General features: G+C 43.6%; 1 protein-coding gene across 1 annotated transcript in view; it reads left to right on the top strand.

Annotated features, from left to right (window-relative positions):
- The window catches only part of LOC120033908 (protein tweety homolog 3-like), a 64,103-nt gene that overhangs the window by 2,998 nt on the left and 40,165 nt on the right, over window positions 1-20,940 (top strand). Inside the window, exon 2 of the mRNA XM_038980297.1 lies at window positions 13,518-13,687. Coding sequence (XP_038836225.1) covers window positions 13,518-13,687 — 170 coding nt within the window. The remainder of the gene's footprint in view (window positions 1-13,517; window positions 13,688-20,940) is intronic.

Here is a 20,940-nt window from a genome sequence, read left to right as displayed (position 1 = left end):
CAGGCGAGTCTTATTTATTTGAACCGGCATACACAGACGATCTTCAACAGATGGAGGATGACAGAGAAAGGAGAGGGCGAGACGGAGCAGGCAGGGGCTCAGGCAGATATTCAACCAGCAGCTGAGATGCGACTCAGGACCTCTGGAAACTGGTGGTATATCTGTGGGCAATGCCAAGCGATGCCCACTGAAGACAAGTGTCTTTGCTGCGTGGAGTTGGACCTGCTTATACCAGCTTTGGAAAATCTATACTGAACAACAATATAAACGCAACAATTTCAAAAAAAATACTGAGTTACAGTTCATATAAGGGAATCAGTCAATTGAAATAAGTTAATTAGGCCCTAATCTATGGATTTCACATGACTGGGCAGCGGCACAGCCTTGGGTGAGCCTGGAAGGGCATATGCCCACCCACTGGGGTGCCAGGCCCAGCCAATCAGAATGAGTTTTTCCCCACAAAGGGACTTTATTAAAGACAGAAACACTCATCAGTTTCATCAGCTGTCTGGGTGGCTGGTCTCAGATGATCCCGCAGGTGAAGAAGCTGGATGTGGAGGTCCTGGGCTGGCGTGGTAACACGTGGTCTGCGGTTGTGAGGCCAGTTGGACGTGCGGCCAAATTCTCTAAAATGATGTTGAAGGTAGCTTATGGTAGAGAAATGCACATTCAATTCTATGTCAACAGCTCTGGTGGACATTACTGCAGTCAGCATGCCAATTGCATCCTCCCTCAATGCTTGAGACATGTGCACATTTTACAGTGGCCTTTTATCTTCCCCGGCACAAGGGGCACCTGTTCCATTTTTCATATGCACAAAAAGCTTATTTCTCTCAAATTCTGCCCACAAATTTGGTTACATCCCTGTTAGTGAGCATTTCTCCTTTGCCAAGATCATCCATCGACCTGACAGGTGTGGCATATCAAGAAGCTGATTAAACAGCATGATCATTACACAGGTGCACCTTGACGGGATCCTGAGGCCCATTGTCGTGCCATTCATCTGCCGCCATCACTATCATGTTTCAACATGATAATGCACGGCCCCATGTCGAAAGGATTTGTACATGTAACGGATGTGAAATGGCTAGCTAGTTAGCGGGTACGCGCTAGTAGCGTTTCAATCAGTTACGTCACTTGCTCTGAAACCTAGATGTAGTGTGCCCCTTGCTCTGCAAGGGCCGCGGCTTTTGTGGAGCGATGGGTAACGACGCTTCGTGGGTGTCAGTTGTTGATGTGTGCAGAGGGTCCCTGGTTCGCGCCCGTGTCGGGGCGAGGGGACGGTTTAAAGTTATACTGTTACATACACAGTTCCTGAAAGCTGAAAATGTCCCCAGTTCTTCTACGGCCTGCATACTCACCAGACATGTCACCCATTGCAATGCTCTGGATCGACGTGTACGACATCATGTTCCAGTTCCCGCCAATATCCAGCAACCATTGAAGAGGAGTGGGACACCATTCTACAGGCCACAATCAACAGCCTGATCAACTTTATGTGAAAGGAGATGTGTCATGCTGCATGAGGCAAATGGTGGTCACACCAGATACTGACTGGTTTTCTGATCCACGCCCCTACCTTTTTTTTAAGGTATCTGGGACCAATAGAGCTCTGTATTCCCAGTCATGTCAAATCCATAGATTAGTACCTTATGACTTTTTTTCAATTGACTGATTTCTTTATATGTACTCTAATTCAGTAAAATCTTAGAAATTGTTACATGTTGCATTTATATTTGTGTTCAGTATACATCTCCTCCTCTGTCTAAATGTCCTTATGTGCTGGAGCAGCTGATTGCTAGATGCGGTGGGGTGTAGAGCGCTGTAGGCTATGGCATTAGTAAAAATCATGTTTGATGTGTGGACTTTCTTTTATACAATTCATGTTTTCATTGCTTGCTAGTCATTTATATAAATCAATCTTTTTAAAAAAGGTGTCTGACTCATTCATTATTTGACAGCAGTCAACAAGGTTGTTCTGGCTCTGAGGCCAAGTGTTGTGACGCAGCTGACGTAGGAGCTCTCGTCACGAACGAGCATCATTTATTTCCCCTTATAAATTGTTTAGGGCGTTCATGTTTCCACGTATATCTAGTAATTAATTTATGCTAAATGTATATACTGTTGGTTCCTCTTTTGCCAGTGTCTAGGTATTTACCGTGCGCACGGCTAATTATGTGTCGAGGAAATGTTTGGTCGAGTTGCATCGTGACTCGTTTCAGTTTCATATTTAAATGCAGTAATTAGCCATTTTGCAATCCTCCCAGTGGATGCGATGTTCAGGTGCCCATGAACACTTGCTACACTGGCGAGAAAGAAGTTTGTTTATTCCCATATTGTAATGTGTCCCGTGTTTTGAAGTTATGCGTGTCTCGGATCTCCATGTCTTGTCGGTTTTCTCCGTGCATAATGGGAGCGCAGCTCCATAAGTAATATGTTTTGCCTCCTGTTGGCCTGCAGAACTATTGTTATGAATTGTGTATTCATTAATGGAAAGTGTTCCCGCATATTATTTAGGCAGAATATGTTGATGTAGGTATAATGAAGATGTCTGTTACCATTAACCCAAATATGGCATATTAAATCATGTAAGGTTCATAGGGAGGGGCCATAGGTATAAAGGTACCTGTTTCACCTGTGAGCTTCAGTTATGTTGTAGCTCTGCTATGTGAGCTGTGTGGGGAGGCTGTCCATAGTCTGGTATACCCCAACCTGCTATAGTTGGTTTGGCAGGGTAGGCCTGATTTTTGAGGCTTAGGTTTTTGATTCATATTCAAAACTGTATTTTGAGTCTGTTCATTTTTTAAATATCTTTTGTAGGTTATGTACATTTTCATTGCATTTCGTCATTCACCGGGAATTACCTTTCACTGTTACAAAACTGGACACTATTTTGCACTTGATCCTGCTACTGACTGCCCTCAAGGCTGCTCCAACATCTGGTCCCTACAACATGTGCCTAATGTTGTGTCAAAAGGACAAGGAATGCACCAATCCTCTCCAACTTGGCATGGTATAATTTGATACGGAATATTTTCATAATTTATAGACTAATCAACGGTGGTCAGGCCTGGTCCTGGCCGATATGCCGCCCTTGGCGGAACGACAACAAAGAAAATGCCGCCCTCCTATCCCCGCAAAGTAGGCTAAACGATGTTGGCCTGCAATTCACTTTTATGAATGTCTGTATAGCCTACCGTTTGTAAAACAGGTGTGCGTGCGTGAGTATGCTGATTCTATCTATAGGCCTTTATGTCCACTCAGAAAGTTTCCTAAGGTAGCCTGTCTGGACTCCATCTCTTTATTAAGAGTCAAACGCTCCTGTCTTGATTGAATCTTGTAAAAAGGCCTGTTTTCAGAAGCTTAGGCTACATTATTTCTCTCATTACAGCGTCCTCTCGTTGACGAACGTATGCCACTGGCATCGAATGACAGCAGAAGCAGGGTTTGTGACGTTATGTAACTATTTCGGGAAAGGTGGGAGAAAACCCATCGGACTTCGCTTGAATGGTTTTGTGCGTCGAAATAGGATCTGTATTAGAAAATGTTATATGCAGAAAAGCCAACAGACAAGGTAGGCATAGATCATTATTTTGACTTGTTAATGTTGTGTCAATGCAAAAATGCGACAGGTCCTCTTCAACCTGGCATTTCTTAATTTGTTGATTTAATATTTCTAAGTAATCGCCTGAATAATAATGAAATGACATGATAATAACAAAGTTTCAAAAGGTTTTTTATTAAGGATGCATAAACAATTGTTACCTCCCCTTTTTTGATTACAATTTGTGTGGTGGCTGAGTGGGTGGCTGAGTCGGCACCAGAGTGGGAATGTTCATTTTGTCCTTTTGGAGCGACTGTGGTAAGGGGCAGGAGTCAGAATCAGCTACAATCTGGGCCTTGTCTGGTCTTGGAACACTAGCTATGTTCTTGGGTGGTCGTGTTGGAAGTTGTACATTGGAGAGCGGGACCTTGTACACCACTGTCTTGTCCTCCTGTCTTTTCAGCACAGCTCTACCAGGTCCACCCGGAAGGTCTGTTTTGATGGCTCGTAAATGTTCTGAGCAACCCAGGGTTTGTTTTTTTGGGGGGAGAACCATACTGTACCTGGGTGTGCCTGAGGAGAAATGAAACCCCAATTAACAATTTTCTCACTTCCGCATAAGATTTACACACTAAGTCTGCCTGGTGTCTACCTTTCCTGAAAATAAGATTGTGCATACTTTATAATGACAGTAACAAGCATTACTGGAAAGTAACTTTCATCAAGTCTACAAAGACATGAAAACAATGACAATGTGATTAGCTTCTCCCTAGACAATGTCTCCAGTGACCATGGCCCTGTTTAGAATCCATGACCTCTCCATTATAGAATCCATGACCTGTCCATTGAAAAACCATCACATTTTACCTGCAGCAGTGGTTGCCTGTCAGGTTTTATTGTCCGGGACTACAACAAAAATGTGTGATGTGGGGGTTACTCGTGAACCAGAGTTGGGGAAACACTGATGTAGGTGCAAATTCGAACACATGTTAAAATCCGAAAAGCTTGTGAGAGTACAATGTAATCCACTGATTTGTTGTGCAACTTAATGGGTTGGTTCTGGATGACATGGAGCAGTGGGTCAGTAAACTTGAGGTTTCCTGTGACATAAAACCCCCCTATAAGCAATAGGACAACAATGCCAAATCAGTCTTTTATGCATAAACTCAGCAAAAAAAAGAAACATTCAACAAAATTCAGCAAATTACCTAACAAAAACTACTTCAGTCCCCTTGTCGTCTCCTGGCTGATCTTGAGAGTGACTAACTGAAAACCTAGCTAGCTAGCTACCTAGTACCTGTTCCGGTAGCACACCCCCTACTTACACGCCCGCAATGGCAAGAGGAACAAGGAAGTACATGCATGCAAGCCAATATGCGAAATTAGCGCTTGTGTAAAACCAAATGGATTATAACATTGTGTATAACGTTTGGCATGACAACTTTATGTGCAACATCTAAAGACCTGCATCATGATACAGGGAGCTTTTCTGTTTATAAAAGGATGTTTGGGGTGTTTTTGGAGCCTCTGTTCATGTCTAGACACATTGAAACTCCAGAATGAAGCTCAGAAAGTACATTTCTGGTGGGGTTGCTTGTACTGGGCTGAGCGGGAGCTTCCTCCCGGTAAGGGTGGGAGGGCCACGGGACCGGAGGTGGCAGGACGGAGTGCTCGGGTTGGGGTGTAAGGGTTTGAGCATAGCCTGAAGGAAGGTAGGGGCAGTTCCCCTTGCTGCTCCCTAGGCAAGTATCATGGTCTTGTAGTGGATGCGATCTTTGACTAGAAGCCAGTGGAGTGTGCGGAGGAGCGGGGTGATATGGCAGAATTTGGCAAGGTTGACCACCAGGCGGGCTGCAGCGTTCTGTATAAGATGAGGTCGTACTCTATGGATGCTGTAGAGCATGCAGGAGCAAGTCACTGGTTTGATGTTTGCAGAGAACAACAGGGTGTTGTCCAGGGTCACACCAAGGTTATTTGCACTCTGGGAGGGGGACACTGTGGAGTTATCAACAGTAATGGAGAGGTCTTGAAGCAGGCAGGCCTTCCCCGGGAGGAACAGCAGCTCCGTCTTGTCAAGGTTGAGCTTGAGGTGGTGCGCGGACATCCAAGTTGAGATATCTGTCAAGCATGAAGAGACGCATGTTGCCACCTGGGTGTCGCCACCTGGGTGTCAGAAGGGGATAAGGAAAAAGTAGTTGAGTGTCATCCGCACAAGGTGCACCTGTGCAATGATCCTGCTGTTTAATCAGCTTCTTGATATGCCACACCTGTCAAGGGGATGGATTATCTTGGCAAAGGAGAAATGCTCCCTAACAGGGATGTGCACAACATTTTTGCGAAATTAGCTTTACATTTTTCTTCAGTGTTGTAAAGTACAGATATCCCCAAAAACAACTCAAGTAGTGCTTTAAAGTATTTTTTACTTATGTGCTTTACACCACTGGATGTTACAGACAGTGTTAGCAGGGCAGGCCTGGCTTTATGCTGTCCAGCACACTCTTCACTAGGCTATAATGTGCTTTCAGTCTTCAAAGGTCTTTCAGGGTTATGGGACAGCTTTTGTCTTGGGCCAAGTATGTCAGGGAATAAGTAGACAGTCGGACAGATTATTGATGCTGACATTCTTGCCGTCCCTGGTGACTAAGGGCTTACCCCCTCCAACATCCCTCTCTCCACAGTCTTTCTTGACGCCACCTAAAAATATTCTACCCATCTTCTACTCTCCAACCCAACTCTTATCTATACCTACATATGCCATTCCTGACTACTGTAAACACGATTTAAACATACAGTATATGACCATCAGTATCCTACCTAATTTCTGCACCCGCAGAGCTCTGTCTGGTTCAAGCAGCAAGGTAATGGCAACAAGGCATACTACTGTAACGGGTAAATCCATTTGAATTCAATCACTTTTTGACAGCGCCCCTTTTTTGATTTGATCGCAACCTTCCATACATATTTGCCCGTTGTAGAAAGTGCTCAGAAAGTGACTTTTTGGACCTGAATGCCAAAGTTGACTTATTTTGCATACCATACCATGAGACACGTCTTCATCACTGGAAAAGATAATCGGTTGAGATATCATTTCTAAGTTTTACAAACAGTGTTGTTAAACTGTGTTATTTTTCCTCCTTTTTTTTGTACAATTCAGTCGATTATCTACAATGTCTCCGATTTTTGTTGAATACAGGGTGGGTGTAATGTTTTAGTGGATAAATGTACTAATAGGAATATCATTTACATTTTCGACTTTCAAATGTTACCACATAGCTTATTGGAGGTCCACACATCAGAGAATGTTTACTTGAATGGATATTTATATCCTCCGGAGGAAATCCTAGAAATATAGATACTATAATTGGCATGATCCTTTTAGTTGACATTGCACAGTGGGTGGACCGATGGCCATCTTTGTGGCACTAATTAGGAGTTAAAATTACAATTCACTTAAAATGTCAAAGGTGTTGTAGTGGTCTGAAGGGATAGGTCCATTCTATGTGTTCTATTTCTACGATTGAAATGACACCCGCCCTGTATTCAAGAGCATGTTGTGTCTCAACCGATAGCGGCACAACACTAAAACCTCAGAGGATCTAAAGTAGGGTCCAAGCTACAACGTATACGAATATTTGAAAAATCTGAGTTTATCCACTTTTAGATAACCTTTCATGTAATTAAAAAAATGTTATACGTTTTATTCAACAACAAATAACAAATCTAGAATTTATAAAAGTTTGACAAACCTGTTTTGTAAGCTTTTAAACAATATCAAACTCAACTATTTATATATTCCAGTGATGAAGACATGGATCTCATGATATGGTGGGCTATGCAGAACTTTGAGTACCTCGATCTCCTGGATGTGTTGGCCTTCACGTCCAAAAAGTCACTTTCTGACCACTTTTTCCACTTTTTCCAACTTTCCACATACGGAAAGTTTTGTTTTGAAACAAAAGATGCTGTCAAAAAGTGATTGAATTTATATGGATTTACCCTAAGGTCATTTGCTGGAACGAACTGCCCTGGCTATTGCCCATCACCAAGTTCCACTACCATAGATTTAGAGGTTAAGCCAATGAGTGTGTCGTAGAAGATGAGTGAGTGCAGCAGCCCAGTGCAAGCAAGCTGCACAGCTGAAGATTGGGGAGGGGAGAACCCCTCCTGCACTCTGCAGCATGGCACTTGTTCAGAGTCAGAATTAATGGATATTCTCAGCTCATTTAGTTGAGGGTTTCACTCAACCCTCCCTGAAGTAAAATCCACTGTGACCTTGATGCGCTGATCAGTGAACTTTTTCCCATTTCTCTTTTGAAGTGGATTTCAAAATGAGAGATAATTGCCAGTCTGTCGACAGGGTACGACAAAAGCTAGGATTTGTTTTACCCCCGCTTCAAGTTTCCACAAATTGAGTAGGCCTATGTTGCCAAGTACGCCATTTCTCCCCTTAACCTCTGATTTGGCCCACAAAGGAGATGCAACATTTGTCCTGAGGCATACATACAGTAATCACACCTTTCATTCTGATATCCAATGATGTCTTAATGATGACAGACAGTCATCCACTTTCTTCATTGGTGCTTTATAAAGGAGTTTTGGCAATAGTGAGAAACGAGTGAAGTTGGCTGTCTGACAAATTCCTTCTCGTCAGAAGGGCAGCATGGAGGGGGGTTGTCAAGAGGCAGCTTTTGCAAGTTGTGGACCAGAGCCAAGGTTTGCGAGGTGGAAGAAGAGAGGAAGTCTATTGCCATTGTGATGGATGGGAGTGGAACTGGAGATGGGTTTGTTTGGGTGTGGGCAGACTGGGGTGAGGAGAGTAGACAGGGCCAGCATGGTTTCAGCCTCCTACCTGGGTCAGAGAACCAGGAGAGAGTTCGGGCTAGCCTGAGGAGTGGGGAAATATATATCCTTTAGATTTTGGCCATAAATACATTTTTTAATGTAGGCTACGTTGGTTAGGGCAAGTATGTTGACATCCACACTGCCAATAGCACAGTGAGATATAGATGTACGAGATAAACTATTTTTATGTCCCTGGTGTGGTGAAGTGTTTGCACATTAGCCAAAAATGAAATTGTGTTTATCCATTTACTTTGTCTTTACATAGTGTCATCTAATGATGTGCCTTGATGCACAGGAAGCGGAAAAGGGCAACAGCGTGCTAATCTGTTTGTTCGCCTGTGTGCTATGTCAGCTTGTTCGCCTGGTGTGACACAAGACTCCTAGCTGTTACAGGAAACAGGCTGTTTGTCACGGCATCCGTCTGCGTATGGTCATCAAGCAGTTCATTTTGAATGTGGGGAATTTGACCTGGAAGTGAAACCTGATTGTAAAGGACAAAGTGGACAGTTGAGTCAGCATGTGTTACTTCCTCTCTTCCCTTCTTGTCTTGTGATTTTGGTCTGCTTTTCTTTCATGGCAATGTGTCTAATTCAAAGCCATACTTAAGTGCCCTTTAATGGAACACATATGGACCACGATTTGCTCTTTTGACAACCGGTATGTGAAAAACAGAACTCCCATTCCTGAAATTTGAATCGCACCATAAAACAAGGACCATTTCCTTTTCTTGACAATGGGGAGTGAAAATGAAAGAAATCATGACTAAAAGGTAGAGAAGGACTTAAATTGAAGAAGGTCATTATTAGTCAGCATTGAATTCCCATCGTCTTGGATCAGAAGCTGGGAAGATGAGAAGGGGTTGAAACAATGTCAGCATCCTGTTCACAGGATGGTACGGCTCCTCTCCAGCCCCTTTGAGCTTCACTTAGTCAGACAGTGACATTGCCTATTTTCCATTTATTTAACCACTCACTGTATGAATTTCCCGTACTTGCATTTCAGCATATGTAGTATTTTAAAATGTTTGCACAGTGTATTGCACAGATGGCTGCCCAGGAGATGGAGCTCAGTGAGATACTGTAATTGAGTTCAGATATTGTTTCTCCAGGGTGGGGAAACCATCTCAATAAAGCCCTTCAATGGAGAGGCCTCTATTCACCAAGAGCCCAGGGGCAGCCCATTAGGCTGATCTTACTGAAAAATGCATCTGTTTGGAGAACCAGAGTGCCGGTATTTTCCTGTTTAATATATGCGACTACTAGGGGAAGAGAAACTGTCTGGATCGAAATCTGTGTAATTACAATGAACTCCCAACCTGTATTTCCCCCACAGGAATACAAACATGAGCGAGAGGCCTGTGTGAACTACATATGAAGTGCCTGCTCTCTCCCTGTGTGCTGCAGGCTGAAGTATGGGACTGGTGCTGGACCTACAGTACTCAGCAATAGACCCGTTTCTCTAGCACAATACTTAACATGTCATCAGGCCGTGAGATGCATTTGATAATAGGTGTTATGCTGTTTCTGTTTGATCATATTGAGCCTAAGCTGGTTCACTTAAGCTATTCAGTTTGTTAGTTCACTCACTGACACGCCTTTTCATTACTTAAACACCTCGCATGTTCGCTTGCTCGCGCTCTCTCTTCTTCACCTCTTTCTTTCTAGCCTAGTGGTTAGAGCGTTGGACTAGTAACCGTAAGGTTGCCAGATCGAATCCCCGAGCTGACAAGGTAAAAATCTGTCGTTCTGCCCCTGAACAAGGCAGTTAACCCACTGTTCCTAGGCCGTCATTGAAAATAAGAACTTGTTCTTAACTGACTTGCCTCTTTAAATAAAGGTAAAATAAAAAATTATATTCCAAGGGGCTTCATTGTCATGGGAAACATAAGTTAACATTGCCAAAGCAAGTGAGGTAGATAATATACAAAAGTGAAATAAACAATATAAATGAACAGTAAACATTACACTCACAGAAGTTCCAAAAGAATAAAGACATTACAAATGGCATACTATGTATATACACAGTGTTGTAACGATGTACAAATGGTTACAGTACAAAAGGGAAAATAAATCTCTCTCTCGCTCTCTGAAACACACGCACGTTCCAAAGTTCAGCAGATGGGTGCCTTTTCACATCAAAGCTCTATATCGTAAGATCTGATCCCAGACCATATGACATCTACCTTGCAGCCTATCATTTTGATCCACACTACCTGTGGGTGAATAAAGTGTCCTCCTACATAAATTGTCTTGCTGATATGAGTTTACACTCCAAGTTGAGAAGGCTACACTGCCAATAGAGAAGACCAGCTCTTGCTATTCTTTCGACATTAGGCTAAGTCAGGGGAGCAGTCATATCTTAATTGATACTGGCCGTGCTCCCAGATTGGCTTGTTTTAGCTGCATTCCTGCTCAGTTGCAGCTTTCCGTTTCCCGTTCACTTTTGCCTTACTTTTAAACCAGTTGGCAGTTTCCACATTGACCCTTAGCCTCATCTCAGAACCGGGAAAAGAGAACATGTGAGAGAGGTTCATTTGCCACTATAGCACACTCCACATCATGTCTTAATGGTTGATTCATGCTTTATAAAGCTCTTAACTAGCTCTGCTCAGTTGGTTACAATTATCAAATCTAACTTTATTTGTCTCATGCTTCGTAAACAACAGTGAAATGCTTACATACGGATCCTTGCCAACAACTTAGAGAAAGTAAAAAGAGACATAATAGAAAAACCTGGCTGTTTTCACTGGGTGAATGTGCAGGGGTGCGATGTAATTGAGGTAGATATGTACATATACGTATGGGTAAAGTGACTAGGCAGCTGGATAGATAATAAACAGTAACCTGACACTCATTTAACACCATCCAAAATAATGTGTTAATTTAAGCAGCAAGGCACAGGGGGGTGTGGTTTATGGACAATATACCACGGCTAATGGCTGTTCTTAAGCACGACACAACGCGGAGTGCCTGCCAATCAGCTGTCAGCCAATCTGCATTCAGGTCTCAAACCACCCAGTTTATAAAAACGGATAGTTACCAGCTTCTGTGAATATCCTTTTTCATTTAAGGACTGTGAATTATTTGTTTTCTAAACAATCTTTACTTGGCATAGTTGGCAGTATAAAGTCTATTTTGTTTTTCCTGTGCAAGAATGAATGCATTTTTGCCTGAGATGGGCTCGATAAGTAAATGCATCTAAAAACTCATTAAAGTTAAGAAGTCTTAATGGATTTACTTCGAGAGCCTTCATTTCCCTTTATCTACTGTTCCATTTTAGGGAGAATGCTTAGTTTTTTTGTTCGCTTTTCACTGTCCGAACGCATGAACAGAAGACTGGAGCCCAGGCAGCGCCTAAAATTAGATCCTTATTTAGCATTTGCCCAAAGGAGCTGGGCTGTCTTGCATTTTGGAAATAATTTCCTATCTCAAAGGAGCTCAGAGCAGCTGTTGTTGAGGGAACGTGCGGTAATACTGGCTTCATTCTCATTTAAGGCGTTACAACAACAGGAAAAGGTGGAGAAGAACAATCGGAAAGACCATTTCCTATGCACATTTTTTCTCAACTTGATATCCATGAGGTAGTGAAGCCAAATAATTACCTCTGCTATCTGGGCATTTTAATCATATACAGTATTGCAATGGGCAAATCACTGCAAATGTACATCTGACAGCAGTAAAGAGCGAGTGAGCGGTGCTAAGCCCAAACGACAGTGGCCTTCCCCTCAGTCACCCCAGGGCCCTGGTCACTCAAGACTTTCTGTGTCACTCCACTCCAGACAGTTCTCTCTTCCCTCTGGTGGAGAAGTATTTCGCCTCCTCACACGAACCCTGACTCTCTTTACCCCACTTCCTATAAAGTCACAAGCTGTCTGGCCTGAGCCAACACAATGCTCTCTCCAGCACCCCGTACTGTATGCCCACACAGAGTAGGTGAGACGTACTTTGCACATGTTGCAAGGGAAACGATGGCAGCTCGTGAGCGTCAAAAGATTCCAGTCATTTTGAAGTGCTCACATGGAAACAGGAGTTCACTGGGTCCAGAAAAATCTAGTTATTTGATATCAAGCCCAAATTTCGTACAGGAGATATCCATTACGATGAATCATAAGACTGAAGTTACTGTACGGCAGACAGATTGGGAGCATAATATGCTTTACAGTAACTTCTGTTTGTATGATTCATCGTAATGGATATATCCTGTATGAAATTTGGGCTTGATTTGAAATAATTGTGGCCTTCCCCTGTATTATGAGAACTGGCTTTAAGTGAAACTTCAAAATGAGGCCAGGGAAACACACACATTATTCATGTGTGATGACGTTCGGGACTAGGATTATATGGTTTCTATGTGTTTCAGTAGGCTTTGTCAGAGGATGCGTCTTGTGGTGGTGTGTTTGTGCTTGTTCACGATGGGGGGTTTTATTGAGGCTTGAGGCTTTTCTCCTCTGCCTTCTACGTTATTCTCAAAGTTATGACGATAACCCTTAATTAACTGTGATCTGGTGTAAATGAGCTCTGACGAGCCAAAGGGCATAGCTAATAATCAGAGAGACCATCTCATTGCCATGTGACTCCTCTGGGTGGTCAGAGTGTATATCTGCTTTAAATAGCTTCTCATTCCTTGCAGACTGGATGTGCAAGATAGCCTAGCGGTTAGAGCGTTGGGCCAGTAACCAAAAGGTTGCTGGTTTGAAGCCCCGAGCCGGCAAGGTGGAAAAATCTGCCGTTCTGCCCTTGAGCAAGGCAGTTAACCCCCAACAACAAATGCTCCCCGGGCTCTGATGATGTGGACGTCCCCCGCACCTCTCTGATTGAGGGGTTGCGTTAAATGCGGAAGACACATTTCGGTTGAATGCGTTGTGTAACTGACTAGGTATCCCCTTTCCCCCAATATCATTCCAACAGGCAACAGCTATGCAATACAAAAATATATATATTTGTCTAAATTAGTTTTAGGACCACAAAATGGATCCTGGATGCTTGGCTCCTGTATCTCTACATCCTACATAGTCTCTCTGAAAGCTTTCCCCAGCAGTTGTGTGTTTGTGTAATAACCGCAAAACTTTCCATGGCTATTATTCATTATGTGTGTGAGATGACGTCTCATCGTCCTCTTGTTCCCCCCTCAGTCCATCCTGCTGCTGGGAGGCGTGGCTCTAGCCTGCCTGGCCCTGGACCTCCTCTTCCTGCTCTTCTACTCCTTCTGGCTGTGCTGCCGGCGGAAGAAGAGCGAGGAGCAGCCCAACGCCGACTGCTGCTGCACCGCCTGGTGTGTCATCATCGCCACGCTCATCTGCAGGTGAGTCCCACCTGGAAAGACGTAAGGCTCTGATCACTCATTGGTTCACTACCCAAAATACAGGCCTCGCTGTAATGAGGTGGGCCATCTCTAATTTCAACATGTAAAGCCTGGGACTGCAAAAAACAATGCAAGGATTAGCCATGTTCACCATCACCCCTTAACCTCCTCGGATTAGCCATGTTCACCATCACCCCTTAACCACCTCGATTGGCCATGTACTGCACAAGCATAAACGTATTTCATGCATGATGGAGCAGTTTGTGCCTTTTTAATCTCCTTGATGCCTTTATCTAACACATTGCCAGCAGTCTTGCTCTGAGATGAATGAGCACCACCCACAGTGTCATATGTGACTGGTTTTAAGACCTCACGCATAGTCTGCCTGAGGGAATTTATTAGGGGTTTAACGGTACATGTATTCGTACAGAACCATTCGGTACAGGGACCTCGGTTCGGTCCATACTGTGAACCCGAATGAATACATAAAAGATATTTACAGTCCAAAATACAAACACTAGTCCTATGTCTCTTGAGTACATTCCAGGCTATTCCGTTAAAACAGCTAGAGCCTTTGCACACGTTTTAATCAACATTTACATTTTAATTGGCGCATATCCAACTGTCCTTTTGTGAGGCGCTGAAGTGAATTATTTTTGTATGATGGCGAGTGGTGGGGTTGATTAACCAGAATTGGAGGATCTTCATTCATCGTTTAAATCTCCAGTTTGGGAACGTTTTGGCTTCCCAATAGATTGCAGCGCCGATGGACAGAGAGTTGTGGATAAATGCTTAACAGTGTGTCGTTCCGCTCAAGGAGAATAGCCTATGCAGCTGCCAACACCTCATGTTGACGCCCCAGTATACCGGAGCAAGACCGAAACGCTAAGAAATAACAACAACATCGTCTCCCCTCTGCATTCTTTTGCAGCTGATTCTGACCTGGCCAAAGAAAATACAAGAGCGATTGGTAGACTGTTTCATTTTTTCCCGTCTTCGGTTTATAGCCCCGGACATGCGCCCGTTCACGGTGGTTGAGAATGGGGGGTTTCAGCCCCTCGTAAACGTGCTCGAGCAACTATCATGGTGCGTTCATAACCAAGAGGGAAGGGTACAATTTATATATAACGGGGAAAATCCACTTGAACAGCCCTCCAGCTGGTAATTAGTAGTTGGAAACTCTCCTATCATCCTGAGCACCCACTTCTCCCACATGGTGACCTCTATCACCTACTAAGGACATTACCTTAAATGCAACAGCAAAACATTATTTATAAAAATCGATCTATTATTATAATTTTTTTACTTTATAATTTGTTTACACGCATGGTAGATTTAGTTTATGGTTGACACAGCTTGTTGGCCGTTAGCTAATTGGAGTTTCTCAAGGAATTCAAATCACATGAATGCATCCAGCTGGTATTTAGGACTTCACAACAGGTCAATTCCCACCTCCCACATATCAGAGTGGATACTTGAGAGGCCCAACATAACAATTCTGTCACAACAGACATTGCCAGGAACATTGTGAATGCTGCACATAGTGAATAGCATTTAATTGTCCCGCTGTACCAAAACCAAACTGAAACGTGACACCAAAACCCCAATACGTACCGAACCGTGGGTTTGGGGAACCGTTAGACCCCTAGAATTGATGGATAGTTTACTTTGCTGGTGGCTGAGCTCTGAGAGCAGAACTGTGACCTGTCTCCTAACTCATAATGGACACAGGAGGTATTTGACACACACACTGTCTGATGCCGCTTTTATTGTTGTTTACACCTCTCCTCTTCTGAACTGAAGATACAAGAGCAGACCTTCATTTGACATTGGACTTCACAAACCATGGGTTGCATGTTGTAGTCTGGGGATGACAGACAGGACCCCCACAATTCTTCTAAACTTTGACCTGTAAACTTAATGATTCTGTTTTTGTGTAGGCAAACAACGTCTCTGCAGTGGAAGGGATGTAGTGTTTAAGTTTGTGGTAGAGTGTAGCATCTGAAAGCTGCTGCTGCAGGTTTAGTGTCTAACTACTGTTGTGAGATGGTGGTATTCTTCATTGGAGCTCTCAGTTGGATGGTACTTGGGTGCTTGGTGGCTGGTGTTAACCTCTTCCTCAGCTGGTGTTTTTAAAAATGTGAACAATCTAGCAGCTGTAAAATGTGCTGAAGCAGAGAATGAGAGGTGCACAGGGTTAAAAGGCTTGAAAGCACAAATCCATCTTGGTAGTTTCTTCAGTCTGCCTCAAATGAAATAACCCTCAGTCACTGCTTCTTTTTTATGTCTAGGCTATTAGCTCTCCTTTCTTAGTCTAGGTTATCTAACTATTATACTTATATATATATATATATACAACATACAACAAAAATCACATATGTTTAGTCTAACTAGGTCTAATTAAGGAAAAGCCAGGTCTTTCTGGGATTCTCAATGAGTTTCTTGTGACTTCCTGGATGAACATAATATGTGGATTAATTATAGTGGGAGTGGTATTGATTTTGTTTAAAGCTGATGAAGTGGTTGTTGTCTGACTGAGAGACGCTGTTATGAAGATGAGGACATATTGATTCTATTTCTAGAGGAAGTTGATGCCACAGAACACTGAATAAGTGGAGCGAGGAAGTTGGAGAGGCATTGTTGTGCCACGTAATCTGTATGCTTATGAACAGTGAAGTGTTACACAGAACATTTTTTGTGGTCATGTGATGGGTCTCAGCTGTTGAACGGCTCTCAGCTGTTATTTTTATTTATTTTATTTAACCTTTATTTAACTTGGCAAGTCAGCTGTTGAACAGCTCTAGACTGAACCACAACTTGTTTTAATGGCCAGCCATCCATATTTAGGCTTTAGTTTGCACCATTGGTATATGCAAGTTCCTGCGCTGCACTGCAGTCAAAATTGCCATAGAATCATGTTTTCAGCGTCTCTGTCTGAAATGTTGGTTCCTTACCAAACACCATGCCAACGTCCCTATGCTCTGGCATAGACATGATAGCCGTGAGCTTGTGAGTCCTCATCTCTGCAGGTAGTCCTCAAGCAATGTACTGGAAAACAAAGGATTTCCCACATTCAAACTGAAATCATGTGACAAATGAGCCCCGGCTGTAGTTTCCATGGCAACATTCTCTCAGAGGCCAACTCAGGACACGGAAGAAGACCCAGAGGACTGGCTCAGAGCAGGCGGAGGGATACTCAAGTACTCTGGTGGTTTGGAGTTAGAACCCTTTGAATGACAATAAAATGGTGGTGTATTTTCAGGAATTAGGCCACCCCAAGAAATCTGCAAAAGTGTCAATCTTGCAGAGCTAATCACACTAGATGCCTACTATATAGTATACTATACTATACAAGATCCCAGACATTTTCCATATACACAAAAAGCTTATTTCTCACTAATATTGTGCACAAATTTGTGTATATCCCTGTTAGTGAGCATTTCTCCTTTGTCATGTCAAGAAGCTGATTGAAACAGCATGATCATTACACAGGCGCACCTTGTGCTGAGGACAATAAAAGGCCACTCTAAAATGTGCAGTGTTGTCACACAACACAATGCCACTGATGTCTCAAGTTTTGAGGGAGCATGCAATTGGCATGCTGACTGCAGGAATGTCCAATGGAGCTGTTGCAGGAGAATTTAATGTTAATTTCTCTACCACAAGCCACCTCCAACATTTGTCAGTACCGTGCTGAGGAGTATTTATGTCTGTAATAAAGCCCTTTTGTGGGGAAAAACTCATTCTGATTGGCTGAGCATGGCTCCCATGGCTGCGCCTCTGCCCAGTCATGTGAAATCTATAGATTATTATTTATTTCAATTGACTGATTTCCTTCTATGAACTGTAACTCAGTAAAATCTTTGAAATGTTGTATGTTGCGTTTTATATTTTTGTACAGTATACTTCAATGGGATGGCAAAGTATCACATTGGGGTAAATGCTAAGGACAATATGCCCTTTCACTATCAAAGAGTAGCTCTGTGTCTAGTACAGTGGGAAACCAGACCAAACTGTTGTCTGTTTCTGAGTCCTTCCTTCCAGAGTCCCTCCCAACCAATGATTTACACGGCTGTCTGGAAGAACGACAGGCGAGTCCACCCGCAGTCACACAGAGAAGCTTTGGAATCCCTGGGTCTCACAAAGGGTCATGTTCTGAGTGGCAGTGCCAGATAAGTGAATGAACAGTGCTGTCTGTCAAAATAATGGACCTAGAATTCCTAGAAAAACCTTCCTTTTCGATTATGCAGCCCCTTTGTATGTGATCTCTTAAGACAAAGCTATTGGCCAGAATGGCCACTGTAGTGTCTGGGGCACAGCCCAGTATTTATGACTGATGAAGGGTTTTTCGTCTTCTCACCACAGTCTCCATCCGTCTGTGGGATAGGCACTTCCCAGCCTTCTGTTTCAATGCGCTGTGAACCAGATGGAGGATGGTACCTCTCCCTGAACTGTAATTGCATCTCTGGCTGAATCTGAATGATGGATATCTGGCCTCCCTGAACCCCCAGTGAGTAATGACAGTCTGCACCTGTTGCTGCCATAACAGTGAGCTTCTGGAGTCTCTCTGCCTGCCTCTCTGGCCCTTCTGTGAGAACGAATCCATCCACATGATGCAAGTCTCTGCAAGCCCAGGTAGCTGAAAATATTTCTTCCCGGCTGTGGGAGTCTTATCGACTCCCATCTATGCTTGTAGGGAGAAGAGATTCATCAAACTCACTTCGCCCTGCCCTCCTTTCACAGGCTGAGAGGGTCTCTCCCCATTGGGAAGGAGCACAACCCATAATAAGCAGCGTAGGTATCATGAATTGAGCAAGACTACTCTCTGTGCTTAATGCTATTGTATAATTCATGTGGTCTGTGCTAGGGATGGGCCCGATTTAATCGATCGAACGTTAGTTTTTGATTATTTGTGAGTGTACATTTTTTGCTGCGAAAATGTATAGGCCTATTTTAACATTGAAAAGGCTTTGTCTGAATTAACTAAAATGATCCATGATGTGACATTCCTACATACAAGTATATACTGTGACATTTGACATTCTTCATTTAATAAAACAACAAACCTTTGAATATAGTTTTTATGATGTGTGCCCTATTAAAAAAAAGAAACACCGGTAGCCTTCACACATTTCACGCGTGTAAACCGGTAGCCGATGTGAACAAAACCTTTTAAAAGGTCAACATTCACGAAGCCGCAGGGCCAGACGGATTACCAGGACGTGTACTCAAAGCATGCGCGGACCAACTGTCAAGTGTCACTGACATTTTCAACCTCTCCCTGACCGAGTCTGTAATACCTACATATTTCAAGCAGACCACCATAGTCCCTGTGCCCAAGGTAACCTGCCTAAATTATTACCGGCCCGTGGCACTCACGTCAGTAGCCACGAAGTGCTTTGAAAGGCTGGTCATGGCTCACAACAACATCATCTCGGAAACCCTAGACCCACTCCAATTCACATACCACCCCAACAGATCCACAGATGACGCAATCTCAATCGCACTCCACAATGCCCTTTCTCACCTGGACAAAGGGAACACATATGTGAGAATGCTGTTCATTGACTTCAGCTCAGCGTTCAACACCATAGTGCCCACGAAGCTCATCACTAAGCTAAGGACGGCAGGTAGCCTAGTGGTTAGAGCGTTGGACTAGTAAACGAAAGGTTGCAAGATCAAATCCTGAACTGACAAGGTAAAAATCTGTTCTGCCCCTGAACGAGGCAGTTAACCCACTGTTCCTAGGCCATCATTGAAAATAAGAATTTGTTCTTAACTGACTTGCCTAGTTAAATAAAGGTAAAACATTTTTTTTTTTTAAGGACTCTGGGACTAAATACCTCCCTCTGCAACTGGATCCTGGACTTCCTAACGGGCCGCCCCCAGGTGGTAAAAGTAGGCAACAACACATCTGCCACGCTGATCCTCAACACTGGGGCCCCTTAGGGGTGTGTACTTAGGCCCCTCCTGTATTCCCTGTTCACCCACGACTGCGTGGCCAAACAACTCCAACAACATCATTAAGTTTGCTGATGACACAACAGTGGTAGTAGGCCTGATCACCGACAACGATGAGACGGCCTATAGGGAGGTCAGAGAACTGGCAGTGTGGTGCCAGGAAAACAACCTCTCCCTCAATGTGAGCAAGACTAAGGAGCTGATCGTGGACTACGGGAAAGGGCATTCCGAACAGGCCCCCATTAATATTGACGTGGCTGTAGTGGAGCGGGTCGAGAGTTTCAAGTTCCTTGGTGTCCACATCACCAACAAACTATCATGGTCCAAACATACCAAGACAGTCGTGAGGAGGGCACGACAAAACCTTTTCCCTCTCAGGAGACTGAAAAGATTTGGCATGGGTCCCCAGATCCTTAAAAGGTTCTACAGCTGCACCATCGAGAGCTTCCTGACCGGTTGCAACACCGCCTGGTATGGCAATTGCTTATCATCTGACCATAAGGCGCTACAGAGGGTAGTGCGAACGGCCCAGTACATCAGTGGGGCCAAGCTTCCTGCCATCCAGGACCTATATAATAGGTGGTGTCAGAGGAAAGCCCATAAAATTGTCAGAGACTCCAGTCAAGTTAGACTGTTTTCTCTGCTACCGCACGGCAAGCGTACCAGAGCGCCAAGTCTAGGACCAAAAGGCTCTGTTGAAGCTTCTACCCCCAAGCAATTAGACTGCTGAACAATTAATCAAACCGCCCCAGACAATTTACATTTAACCCCCTGTACACTGCTGCTGCTCGCTGTTTGTTATCTATGCATAGTCACTTCGCCCCCACCTACATGTACAGATTACCTCAACTAGCCTGTACCCCCGCACACTGACTCGGTACCGGTGCACCCTGTATATAGCCTCGTTACTGTTATTCTTATTGTGTTACTTTTTATTATTACTTTTTATTTTAGTCTACTTGGTAAATATTTCCTTCTTGAACTGCACTGTTGGTTAAGGGCTTGTAAGTCAGCATTTCACGGTGAAGTCTACACTTGTTGTGTTCGGCGCATGTGACAAATAAAGTTTGATCTGATTTATTGTGAGGCAATCAAAGCGGCACTACAGTCAGAGGCTCCGTACTGTATGTAGCCTAGCAGGTGAAGTGGGGACATTTCTAATCAATGCACAAAGGAATAGAAATGGCGGAAGGAAGTTACGTTAATGAGAAGGTAACAGACTGTTGTTTAATCTGAAGCTCGCCGTCACGTAAACAGTTAATGTTCCGTTTGTAGGGCATTACATAGGAGAA

The sequence above is a fragment of the Salvelinus namaycush genome, chromosome 41 (assembly GCF_016432855.1).
Source record: "Salvelinus namaycush isolate Seneca chromosome 41, SaNama_1.0, whole genome shotgun sequence".
Lineage (NCBI taxonomy): Eukaryota > Metazoa > Chordata > Actinopteri > Salmoniformes > Salmonidae > Salvelinus > Salvelinus namaycush.
Note: the sequence above shows the minus strand (reverse complement) of the source record. Positions and strands in the feature narration are given on the sequence as shown.